The 13,549-nt window shown below is 34.4% G+C and overlaps 1 protein-coding gene across 8 annotated transcripts in view; it reads right to left on the bottom strand.

Moving 5' to 3' along the window:
* Window positions 1–13,549, bottom strand: part of KLHL13 (kelch like family member 13) — a 218,866-nt gene that overhangs the window by 7,224 nt on the left and 198,093 nt on the right. For all 8 annotated transcript variants that reach the window (XM_003814280.4, XM_063601660.1, XM_003814284.3 and 5 more), the window contains one exon: window positions 4,313–5,108. In XM_003814280.4, the coding sequence (XP_003814328.2) occupies window positions 4,313–5,108 (796 nt within the window). The remainder of the gene's footprint in view (window positions 1–4,312; window positions 5,109–13,549) is intronic.

The following is a 13,549-nucleotide window of genomic DNA, read 5'->3' on the forward strand; positions in this document are numbered from 1 at the left end:
AAGAATAGGAAAGAGATCAGCCTAAAGAAAATCATTTAAACAATGATGGCTGTCATACAGGGGAGATGGACTCTAGAAACATAGAACGCTGGTGAGTGATCAAGAAACCCCCAAATCCTTTGGGGGGTATAGAGGCATTTAATAAATTTTAGTAGTTTTATTGTGCATGTATTTGAAAAACATCTAACATGTTTTCTATAAGTTATTTCATTATTTGAAACCTTAACTTATTAATATTTAACTGAAGTGAAAGACATTGGAGCTGTCATATTCTTCTTCAATATAGGAAGCCTAAATAGAAGATTGATTTCTTATATGACACAATTTTGAAAGATGCCAGAAATAACTGACTCCTTTTACACTTAAGTGACAGCTACTCTAAGCCTCCCCTAGTTTCCCATTGTAACCAGTGTCAAAGGAAAGCAGCATTTTGAAGGAATTATATTTCAGCACTAAACCAGGTGAGCACATGTGTGCTAGTGCGTGCACACACACACACACACAGTCTTTTTTTGATGAACAATGGGCTTAGGTTTCCTTTGGTCCAAGTACCCCATGGAAAGATTTTAAAAGGCCTAATGCATTAAAGTGATCTAAACTGTCTTGCAAATGTTGCCACTGTTTTTTTTTAATTTTTAATTTTTGTGGGTACATAGTACGTGTATATTTTTATGGGGTACATGAGATGTTTTGATGCAGGCATGCAATGTATAATAATCACATCACAGAAGATGGAGTATCCATCCTCTCAGGCATTTATCCTCTGTGTTACAAATAATCCAATTATATATACTCATACTTATTGTAAAACATACAATTAAATTATTATTGACTATAGTCACCCTGCTGTGCTATCAAATACTAGGCCTTATTAATTCATTCTAACTATTTTTGTACCCATCAAATTTTTCTTTTTATAATTATATACAGGCAATGGTTACTGTGTGTATGAAGTGATATACTGGTACTAATCAACCTATTAAATTGTTAAATGACTTTCCCAGCAATCCCCTCTTCCTGCCACCCATTCCCATCACCTCCTTCTATTTACATAGGCATATGAACGTCTCAACTTAATCAGTTACAATGGGAATGTTAATTTATTATAACAGATGTTAATGTGTGCGTTGAAGGAGGAATTCTATTTTTAAAAAGCGCTTGTAGGGTAGGGGAAATGTTAAAAACTCAGTTTCTGGCAGGAACATTCAGAAATATAGGCAAGAGTTTCTTTAGAATCAGAATCTGCTATTCTGCAAAAACAATGGGTCCAAGAAAACTGGAAATGCCAACTAACACAAATTCACTTTTTATTTATATAAAGAGAAACACGATCATGGATAGAATTCAGGAAATTTCATTAATATTATTCTTTGGGAGCAATAGTAATCAAGGCAGGTTTCATCAAGTTTGGTTACCTCAGTAATATAGGATGTGACGTGACAAGACAATCTACTTCTTGCTTCTATTTGAGTATAACATAGAAAGAACTCAAAGGGGGTGGAGTGGATCAGAAACAAATGAAACCTCTTGCTTCTTGGCTTTATCTAATGACTCTTTTTGGCCTTTTTTCTCCTGAAATCAAGACTCTAAATTTGAATGCACTTACTAAGTCAATGACAAAATATTTTTTAAACTTCCAATATACTGTATAATAAAATGTTTAGTACAGAATGCGTTTGATGGGTATGCTGATTTTAAGGGACGCAATCATTTTCTACAAAAGTTTAGCTACTTATAGGTTACAAATCTATAAGGTCATTATAGATTTGTAATCTATAGATCATTTCAAATGGAATAAAATATCAAATAATTGGATGATAACTAGAATTAGAATTCTTGGAATAGATGGTTTGTGCCTGTATTATAATGACATGTGCATTTTTTAAATGCAGTTTATGAAATAAGATTAAAATGGACCTATATTTACCATTAGAGGGGAAATTTTTTTAAGTCATTATCCTTAGGTTAAGCTTTAGAAATTTTATTGTTAAAGCCTAAATATGAATTTAGGAATACCCTAAGAAAAGCATGATTTCCTTGTTTCTTTTCCCTTTCAAAATGAAACACAGAAGACTGTTTTTAATCAGAGATGGAGGGGTGGTTTCTGAAGGTCAGGAGCAAGGATTCCTGTGTATGAGCCACTTGCCCAACAGGGTGGTCTATTTCTAGTTCCTAGACGGGTATACCATAGGAGCAACTGAAAGAGAGTTGGGATAGGTTCAAAGAAAGAAGCCTGCAGCATCTTGGTTTTATGTAATGACTCTCCTTGGCCTGAAGATTAAAAACTCCCAGAAGAACATGGCTTTTAATTAGTATTAGGAACTATATACTGAAAGCTAAGTAGCCGCATATTAACAGGGGTGATAATATCAACAAGCAAGGACTTTGAAAAACGGAGCTACTTCCTTTGAGAAAAGAAGACTGACCAAGTTAATGACCTATTATTTGTGAAGAAAATATTTAAGAAAACATTATCTTATACAGGGACTTTCTAAGAAACAACCAAGTCACTACTTGCACCTTCTAGATATTTCCAGATACCGCAAATTTAAAATAGTATAATAACGTGAAAATAATGTGTGTAGGTTGACTGAGGAGGCCTAAAGAACAATTGTACACTAAGGACACTTATGCCTTAACTGCTTTTAAAAGTCCAATTATTAAAATATATTGGAAAACCTATGCAGTTCATGATCATGCAACATAGTCCAACAATCTAGACAATCTGGTCTTAGAAAAAAATATCATTGTAACAACAAAGAAAAAAAAAACTTTGGGTAGAAAAGATCAGGAAAAGACCATGTCACTAACAAGAAAGGGTTTTATAAACAGGAAAGTATAAAAGCTGAGAACAGTTATTCTTTTCTCTGATAAATAGCTTAGTCTCAAATACATTAAACTATCTTTTATTTCTTAGAATACTGAAAAATAAAGATACTGGGAATTACTCTGAACTTATCCAGAGCCAATGCCAATATTTTGAACTTTCCCAGCTCTATGGAGCCTGGAATTGGTCAACTACAAGGACATTATTTATTTATTTATTCATTTATTTATTGGGTTCAAGCAATCCTGCTTCAGCCTCCCTAACAGCTAGGACTATAGGCATGAGCCACATCTGGCTTGCTTGCTTGCTTGCTTGCTTGCTTGCTTGCTTGCTTGCTTGCTTTCTTTCTTTCTTTCTTTCTTTCTTTCTTTCTTTCTTTCTTTGTGTCTGTCTTTCTGTCTTTTTTGTATTTTTTTATTTATTTACTTATTTATTTATATTATTATACTTTAAGTTCTGGGGTACATGTGCAGAATGTGCTGTTTTGTTACATAAGTATACACGTGCCATAGTGGTTTGCTGCACCCATCAACCTGTCACCTACATTAGGTATTTCTCCTAATGCTATCCCTCCCCTAGCCCCCCAGCCCCAGACAGGCCCTGGTGTGTGATGTTTCCCTCCCTGTGACAGACTCTATTTATAATAGAGAATAAAAGAATTGAAAACAAGGCCAAACAATAATGGTAATGACAAATATATGTCACAACATAAAATGTGGACTTCCTGCCTTTATTTTTGGAAAAATTATACTATCCCAATTTTATCTGAAATAATAAAATTTTACCTTTTTGGGTTAATTTACATAGCCAAAGTATTCTATATCAAAGTACATTTATGACCAATTTTATACTGGGAAGACAAAAAGGTGACCATCAAATAAAGCTTACCAGATGGGCTTATGGAAAAGAAAACTATCTGATATTACGTCAAGAGAATTATTTTTAAAACAGTCATAGATCATAATATTCACAGTGAACAAACTTTGGATAATGTTGAACTTTGTACATTTAATCTATAAAGAAAATTATCTATGTGGCCACTAATAGGTAACAAATTTTGTAAAAGAAGAAACAATGAAAGTTTTCTGTAATGAAGGATTGTAACCTGTTCAGTAAAATATCATATGGCCTTTTAAAAGCAGAAAATGAGAAAACATGCCAAACTTCTATCCAAGACCTTATTATAATTTAAATGAGCTAAGTATACTCTTTAGATGAACCTTCAAGATGAAGACCATATATACTGCACAGGTGAAATATGCTACAACATACTGATGTATTTGTAACATACAATTTGTTCCCTTGCCAACGATATATGCCCAGATAAGGCATAAAGATGGTCTCCAATATTTTCTCAGAAAAATAGTTTTAAAATAAAACCCTAACTACATTTTTATCTGATTTTACAGGACTGCTTATTTTATGATTTGATAAGAATTTCTGAGTGAAGAAATTTGTCTCTATGCTTAATATAAATGTACTTACGCAGTTCACCTGCTGCATTTCGCCCACCAACTGCATACAGATATCCTTTGAGGGCACTTAGGTGGAAGAAGGTGCGCTTTTCATTTAAAGATGCAACTTGCATCCATTTATTGTATCGAGGATCAAATCTGAAGACTGTATCAACTGCCGTTTTTCCTTTTGTATCATAATTACTCTGTCCGCCAACCACATAGAGAAAATTTCCAATGACGGCGATGCCATGCTGGTACCTTGGGGCATCCATGGGGGCTAACGATTTCCACTCATGGGCCTTTTCATCATACATGCGCAATTCCTTACTGACAACCAGCTGCTGCCTCAGCACTCCTCCTAGTGTAACCAAGTGAGTGGTGTCAGACCTAATGGCAGTCCTGTCTGACTGCATAACTGGCTGCATATATGGCATCATTTGGTAATTGCTGGCTTCCAAAAGCAAATTCACACAAGTATTGTCAGTTCTCATGAAATCCACCGTTTGCACGTAATTAATGAGCTCCTGTGGTGTCATCAGTGGAAATCGTATGTTCTTCATTAATTTTGCAGCAAAGTCCATCCGAGGCTCTTCCAGGCGAAGCCAATGACAGGTAGCCTTAAAGAGCTCAAGTTCAGTACAGTGCTTAAGGCTATTACTGGAAAGCACGAAGGCAAGACGCTCAAAAGGAAGTTTCAAGAACTCCCCTGTGCTCAGCAATGCAGGAAAATTCTTCAAGACGAAACTGTTAACGTATTTATCCACTTCGGTTAGATTGTAGGTGTTGGCAATCCGTCCAACTTCAACACAGTTGTCTAAAGTGACCTATTAAGCCAATTAAAAAAAATTAAAACATGACTACTTTCATGGCAATCACATCTTGATAGCACAAATACCTGTTCTAGAATAAGAGTAAATTATGCTTTTAATGTTCAAATAGATACAAATAGGATTCTTATCTAAATGTATCAATGATCTACAAACAGATAATTTGCAAACCACCTTTACTTAATCCACTAGAAGGCTGACTAAAAGAAAATGATCAAAGTCAGTAAGTTAGAAGCTACTCTAAGAAACAATGTTATAACTGGAATATGGCCAAACCAGTTACTCTTCTCTCCTCAAAAATGTATCCCACCCCCACCCCCAAAGTACTGATAAAATTCCTGCCAGATGGAAACTTGGGAAAATAGAAGGTTGTTCTATTATGATTCATCTCAATCCACTTCTTAGTCATTATTCTTAAAAATACCACACAGCTAGCAGATCCATGAACAGAAAAGCTCTAATACCCAATCCCTGGATTTCCCTTTCACGTAAATAGGCATCACTCATTACTATCATTCATTTTGGTTCCTTCAAAGTTATCACTCATAATGAAAACAATTTAATAAGATAATTATTCCTAGGGTAAATTAATTTTCAACATTATTTATCTGGAAATATAAGCAAGGAAATGTCTTTCTTAAGGGCAGAGGGGTATATCTACAACAAATCTCTCATGTAAATGAGATTTTGGTATCTGTGATGACTGCTTCCATCTGGGCAACACAGCTTTCCTTAGCCACTCTTACTTTCAGCACATTCTGTTTCTCTCTGGCGTCAACGTGAGCCCAGAACCATCTCCCCACCATAGAGCAAAATATACCATAAAGTGAAAAGCTGACAAAGAAGAGAAGTGACAGAGAGGCCTTTCCTCAGTAGAACCTCTTTTCAATGCTCTAATAACTGACTCGTCAAAGGAAAAATAGGAAAAAAAAATTAGCAAATATAATACAAAGAACAAACCACAAAAACAAGCCTACCATAAAAAATGCCAGTGTGTATGTATACAAACAGACACGGATCACAGGCAAAAGACTTAAATGTTTGGTTGTTTTTAAAATTTTGTAAGGTTATGTGTCCTCAATATCACACAAACTTTATCAATGTATTGTTAACCTCACACCTGTATAGTTAACAGATTTGGCAGATGGTTAAGAGAAAATAAAATAATCCTCCTGTTGACATTTCTTTAAAAACTGAAATAAAGCTAAAAACATTACTCCTCCGCATAAAATGACAGCCCAGTTAGGATATAATATCACTGAAATCTCTAAGGTTAACATACACACACATTGTTATTTTCATAGATTATTTTAATTAGACTTTAACTTATGGGATATACATGCAGAACGTGCAGGTTTGTTACATAGGTATTACACGTACCATGGTGGTTTGCTGCACCTATCAACCCGTCATCTACATTAGGTATTTCTCCTAATGCTATCCCTCCTCTAGCCTCCCAGCCTCCAACAGGCTCTGGTGTGTGATGTTCCCCTCCCTGTGCCCATGAGTTCTCATTGTTCAACTCCCACTTATGAGTGAGAACATGTGGTGTTTGATTTTCTGTTCCTGTGTTAGTTTGCTGAGAATGATGGTTTCCAGCTTCATTCATGTCCCTACAAAGGATATGAACTCATCCTTTTTTATGGCTGCATAGTATTCCATGGTGTACATGTGCCACATTTTCTTTATCCAGTCTATCATTGATTTATTACTCAAAAAGAATTTGTGCTCTTTTAAGTAGCTGATTTGCTTTACAAAAATGTTTAATTGCTTATTTTACTTAGTAGCTACATATTTTTAAAATACCTAACACATAACTGTAACATAAAAAAATAGAAAAATAAGTTAACAAATTATGAGTCTCTAGAAATAGACAGCATAACACTGTATAAATACCCTGGATTTCTAACGTGGTTAATAAAAAGTCCATTTAATCCAATTTGAGGAGCTGCAGGTCGGTGGTTCAAAAATTTAAGTTTTGTAAATGGAGTTACAGTCAATACCTGTTTTCCCAATTCACCCTGAGTGGAAGGAATCTGAGGTCATGAATTCACTTCCCAAGACAAGTAAGAATTATCTCGTCCCCAGAGTGAAGGTGATTTATACTTTTGAAGATGTTTATTAGTACAGTTAAGCAAAAGTTGATGACAACACAAATATAATTCCCAACTATGCAAATTCTCATCATTATTGATATGATTACTAAAAAACAACAAAGAATGGGTACTTTAAGAAGACAAAATGATACTACCAGTTGCCAGTCACCAAACTGAAATCTAAATTTATAGCATGTAAAATAGAGCAAGATTAAAGATTAAAAGCCAAACTGTATAATTTAGAAATGGGATCAAGGTATTTAATTCCTTCACCTTTTCCCTCTTCAAATTTATCCAGTGAGAAAACGATTGCTAGAATAACATGAGAAAGAAACTTACATTTTATTTACAGGCATTTGGAAAATACCTTCTGTATATCAATACGTTCATATATACAGACACACAAGACTAGAAAAGACTTTGACAGACCATCTAACCAATACAAATAGCTGCCTATTTTTTTCTTTAAAATCACCAGAGAAAGGTATTCCATAACCTTCCGAACTGTTATCTTCTTGACAGAAGAACTAAGTATTTTCTTTTTTTATTTCTTTCAGTTTTTAATTTTTGTAGGCACATAGTTGGTATACATATTTATGGGGTACCCAAGACTAAGTATTTTCTATAGCTCATATACAACAGCTACCATACTGTGAGTATACAACAAAGGCTAAATACTACAAGTATCAAAAATATAAAAAGTAGAGATACGATGATAGATGCAATTAAAAATAGGATACCTGTTGAATTAATGTAGCAAATTACTAAAACCTTATTAATTTCAAAATGAGACACAGACAAGAAAAATATGTAATAGGAAATTAATTCTTAGCAAGTATATGTAATCAAAGCTTAAAAATTAATCATAGAATATAGAAATTAAAGAAGCAAAGTCTACAGTAATAATTAACAATATAAATAGACCAAAACTGATGGAATTATAGTAAACAATATTCAGAGAAATACATAATATTCTATTATGGTTCATTTTAATCCACTTCTCCATCATGATTCTTAAAAGTGACTCAGCTAGAAGATCTCCAAACATTAAGCCTAGACAGTATTTTTAAATGGATACATGTGTTTGTTTATCCACTGGATACATAAAAGGATAAATGGATAATTGGATATCCATAAATGGATAATTGGACTTATAATGCAATTTACATATATAATAGAATACACATTGAAAATATAAAATATGAAGTTTAAAGCTTATTTTAAAAATTTCTAAGTAGAAATTTCATCTGAGTTCATCTTTTATTTCATCTGAAAACCTGGCCACAATTCCAAAGAAGGTTCACGTAAAAACAGAGTTATAACAGAAGTTAATCCAAATAACTACATTGGCATTTAAAAAGAACAACAAGGCCGGGGGTGGTGGCTCACGCCTGTAATCCCAGCACTTTGAGAGGCCTTGGTGGGTGGATCATGAGGTCAGGAGATCGAGACCATCTTGGCCCACATGGTGAAACCCATCTCTACTAAAAATACAAAAATTAGCCGGATGTGGTGGCACACGCCTGTATTCCCAGCTACCTGGGAGGCTGAGGCAGGAGAATCACTTGAACCCGGGAGGTGGAGGTTGCTGTGAGCCAAGATCACACCACTGCACTCCAGCCTGGTGACAGAGCAAGACTCCATCAAAAAAAAGAAAAAAAAAAAAGAACAACAAAAAGGGATAAAATTCTTCAAGCACCTGTGGGAACCTATAAAATTGTTCTTAAAATAATCAACTGCTCGTTTACATTTCCTTGATATAAATTATTATAAATTATTCTTTTATAACCAAACAACAGTCATAGTCATCCTAAAGGCACTTCCAACATCATAACATTGCAAGTGGTATTCTCAATAACATACTGGTCCTCACTGCTGCTGTACTATTCAAATTATAACTGATGTACCCAAAACACTGTCATTAACATAATTTGCTATTTTAATGGAAGATTTCATCTGAAATCTAGGACTTTTTTTAAAAGATTGGTGTTTTATACAAAGAAATTCCCATTTAGGAAAAAATGGGTATCTGCTTTTTTTTTTTTTTTCCTGGCTAGCCGAGTGAAGCAGTGAAAGTGAAGAAGGAACAAAGAAATCTGTAACTGGTTGTGATCAATTAGTTGTAAACACCACTGCACTCGGACCAGCCAGTATCTGCTTTTGTACTCTCAAGGGAAATGCAAAGACTAAGAAATCTGGCAAAAATTTGGGGAACTCCTTAGCCATTCAATGCGCCAAATTCTACTTGGTGCTATCTAGTTTATTAAAATGACAGCCTGATATCTAGTACAATCAATGCAGAGAATGAAACCATGTCCACAGAATAAGACTAGGAAGAAATCAAACAAGCTACTTTAGCAGGCAGAGAATGTACAGGTATCTTTTCTCAAGCCTCCTTCCACAGATGAGACCGTCACAGGACACAAAGAAGAGACACTTTGGTAAGAACAAAGGGATAATTAAATAATAAACACCTCTCTCTCTTTCAGTCTTTGTCTTTCTTCAGTTTCTAAATGCTATTTGAGGTGAATGCCACTGGTGTCTCCAGCCCAAAATATTCAATTCTCTATTTATTTGCACTTTGAATGCAGTTCCTTTATTGAATGCAATGTTAGTTATTACAATGGCTTTTGTGAGGTTGAAGAGGTTTGAGCCCAGGCTAGGCCTCTTCTTCCCAGACAGAGTCCCAGATAGCAGATAGGCAAGAATGGGTGCTCAAGGTTATAGGAGGGATATTTAGAATATTTAAAAACCACACAAGATGGGTATCAACCAATCAGAATGGATGGCCGACCATAAGCAACGGGGATGGCCTTCTATGTACTATTTGCCCAATATCAGCCCTGTCAATAAGGAAGTCAAGACTGGTTTGGTGGGGAGGGAAATAATTTTGATTCATTTTTAATTTTAATTATCTATACAATTTGTCTCTAACTTGCATTAAATTGCCCTCAAAGTGAAAAAAAAAATCTTAAAAAACATGTCTGTTAATCTTTCCGGGTAAATACAATTTAGATTAAATGAAGAATGTGAAATATATGTACTATGCAGGAAATCCTCAGTAATTTAGTAACAGAGGCAAAGTAAAAGGAACTGTCTTCTCCAATGACTTCTGATTCTTTTTGTTTTTCTTTTGAGAGAAACATACTCTCCCTATTCCTCTCTCTTGTCTCCTTCCCACTTATGTACCTCCTTTATTTTGTCTCCAACTCTTCATCACCTCCAGTCACCTCAATAAACTTTCTCTCTACTTCATTGTAAGCTCTCCACCCCATCACTGATAACAAATGTGCAGGTGAAACCAGTAATCTATCTGCATCAAGGGGGGAAAACACAATTAAAAAATTATTTTAAGAAAGATTATCCCCAAGTCTAAAGCCCAATGACATATCTCATTCTCTTGTTAAAAAATGCTTTTATACAAACATAAAGTGATTTCTTTCTCACCTTTATTCTGTTTTGTTCATTCTATATATTTGTATATTTAAATTGTAATCTTTTGAGTTCAATTACAGATGCCCTATTTCAGCAACCTAACATTAAATTAGGTTGTTTTGTGAACTAGCCTAAAATCCTCCATAACAAAAGTTCCGTGGGGCAAATGCTAGATGCTAAAAATTTCAAATTGCAAACAAAGGATAAACAAAATTTACACAACTTTCTTATAAACTAGCAAATGGAGCTGGGCGCGGTGGCTCACGCCTGTAATCCCAGTGCTTTGGGAGGCTGAGGCGGGTGGATCACCTAAGGTCAGGAGTTCGAGACCAGCCTGACCAACATGGAGAAAGCTCGTCTCTACTAAAAATACAAAATTAGCCAGGCACAGTGGTGCATGCCTGTAATCCCAGCTACTCGGGAGGCTGAGGCAGGATAATCGCTTGAACCTGGGAGGCGGAGGTTGCGATGAGCCAAGATCCTGCCATTGCACTCCAGCCTGGGCAACAACAGCGACACTCTGCCTCAAAAAACAAAACAAACAAACAAAAAAAACACTAGCTAATGGGCACAGTATTTAACATGTTGTAGTTATACAATGTCATAAGGACAAAGCCAATGCAATTTTTAGGTATGACTAAACAAAGGCAATTTTCCATTATCTCCATAGTATATAAAAGTGGTTTTAGTTTTACAGAAATTTTTACCTACTATGCTTCATATCTATCCTTCATTGTCATCCTTCTGTATTCATTTCATTGTCCTCTTTTCCATAACTCCAAGAAAATAACATAGCAAAAACAAAAATGCCACATCCTATAAACCACTAAGTAACACTGCAAATGATGGCAAAGTTAGAAGGGAGGTTGGCTCTTGTTCTATTAACACTGATGCTCTGTTATAGAAAACTGGTATCTCTATCCCACCAAAGGTGAGTGTGGCTTTACTAATATATCTAGAGTTATCATTCAAAACTAATACATACATGTTTTCTGGGTTCTTTACTGATTCGCATTTTACATACCACTGTTACTGATTCACATTTTACGTACCACTGTTCTTCTTCCTCCACACAAATGATTGAGAATAGGATAGAACAGAATTGTATTAGAAGGGAATTTTTCTGTCTAAAAGTTCAAACCCAAATAGTGTTTTGATTATGTGAACTATAATATCACTATATCATTAAAAACATAAAGCCTATTTCCTCTAAAACATCTTATTTCAGCACACCGTTCTTAAACATGAGAACATTATATTAAAATTTATCTATAATAACTTAGCTCATGGAAGAACTTCAAAAAATCCTCCTTTAAAAAATATAGTATCTTGAGATGTTCAGTTTTTATAAGTAGAAAATACACTGGGCTACTATTTTTCCTTTTTCACTTGATTGCTGAGAAGGAAAGGGGAAATAAATAGAGCAAGACTGAACATAGGTTTAACTAAAAAAACAGAATGCATGAAAGAAGGGTAAAGGAAAACTTGGGTTTTGCATGTTCCTGGAACTAATAATCTGCCAGATTTTCTCAAAAATTACAATGGATTCTGAGAGGGAAGAGATTTCTACTCTAAAACCATACAGACATATCCTCTGCAAAAAAGGATGAAGGACAAGTAAGGTAGAATAATGCAAAGAAAAGAGGTAATTCCTAAAAGTTCATAGGCAAGAAAATTCTAAAACTGAGAGGTAGGAGTAAACTCTATCACAAGTAATCTTTGCTACAGAGAAGCCTCTTCTCCATTAGAAATAGGTTTTAGGATGTCTGCAAAGGATGCAAAAAAAAAATGAACATGATATTTAAGGCAATATTAAGTGTTTATAAAAATGAAGACATTTCTAAATTGTTAAACAATTATAATAAATGTTTCAACACAGGTTAAGGAACCAACAGTCTAATTACTGGAAATTAGCAATACAAAGTGACTATGGTCTCATCTTTAAATAAAATTGCTTTAAATACAGTTATCTAGAACAAAATTCTTTTCTATTATTGTGACAATAATATTACTATAACTTTTTTGTATTGTGTATTATCCAGTTTGGTCATTTTCTTTCAGGTAAAGGAATTGATCACAATCAATATCTGAAGTTCTAAGTACTAAACTTCTGTATTAGAGGATAGGCCAATAATGTCTCTTGTTAAGGATTAGTTCCAAAGAAATCATGGCACTTTCCTTAATCTGGCTCCGGATGACCATGTGTTGCTAAGATCAGTGTAAAGCAATGTTAAGAGTCTATAAGTACAAGCTTTAAGTGTTACTACTAAATTAAATTCTGGACTTGAGGCATTTTGAAAATCACATTCAATATGATTCATTTTTCCTTGAAATGAAGTTGTTATATCATGCCAGTGACACAACCAGAGGTGAGATCCTAATAGCTCTTGAGGGGATGGGCCTTGTATGATCAAATTTAAATAAAATTTAGCACCTAAATTCAGTAATGGAGGCAAGCAATAGCATGGGAATTAACCAACTTCACTTGGGCTACTTGCGCAATAAAGAAGACAATACAAGTCAACAATATAGCACCATGCTGCCATAAAAACCCTTAAAAGTAGCAATTAGTTCAAATTTTATAAGTAATTGTGAGACAGTAGTCTGAGTTTTCTAAAATCAAACATACAAAAAACATACTTTCAATAGGCCAGTTAAATTAGTTATTGGCTGACTTTTAAGATAGTAAGTACCTTAATAATAAAATAATTAAGGACATGCTCTCTTGAAACTTAGTGTTTTAAAGAAAGTTCCATGTTCAAAAAATGTAAGTTGTAAAGATCTAACAGCAATTATTTACCTATATTAAGATTGATATGAGTTAAAAAATTATAGAAAACATATCCATCAACATAATGAGTTAGAAAATATACCAAAAATTAATATTGCCAGAATTCTTAATCAGAA

The sequence above is a fragment of the Pan paniscus genome, chromosome X (genome assembly GCF_029289425.2).
Source record: "Pan paniscus chromosome X, NHGRI_mPanPan1-v2.0_pri, whole genome shotgun sequence".
NCBI lineage: Eukaryota > Metazoa > Chordata > Mammalia > Primates > Hominidae > Pan > Pan paniscus.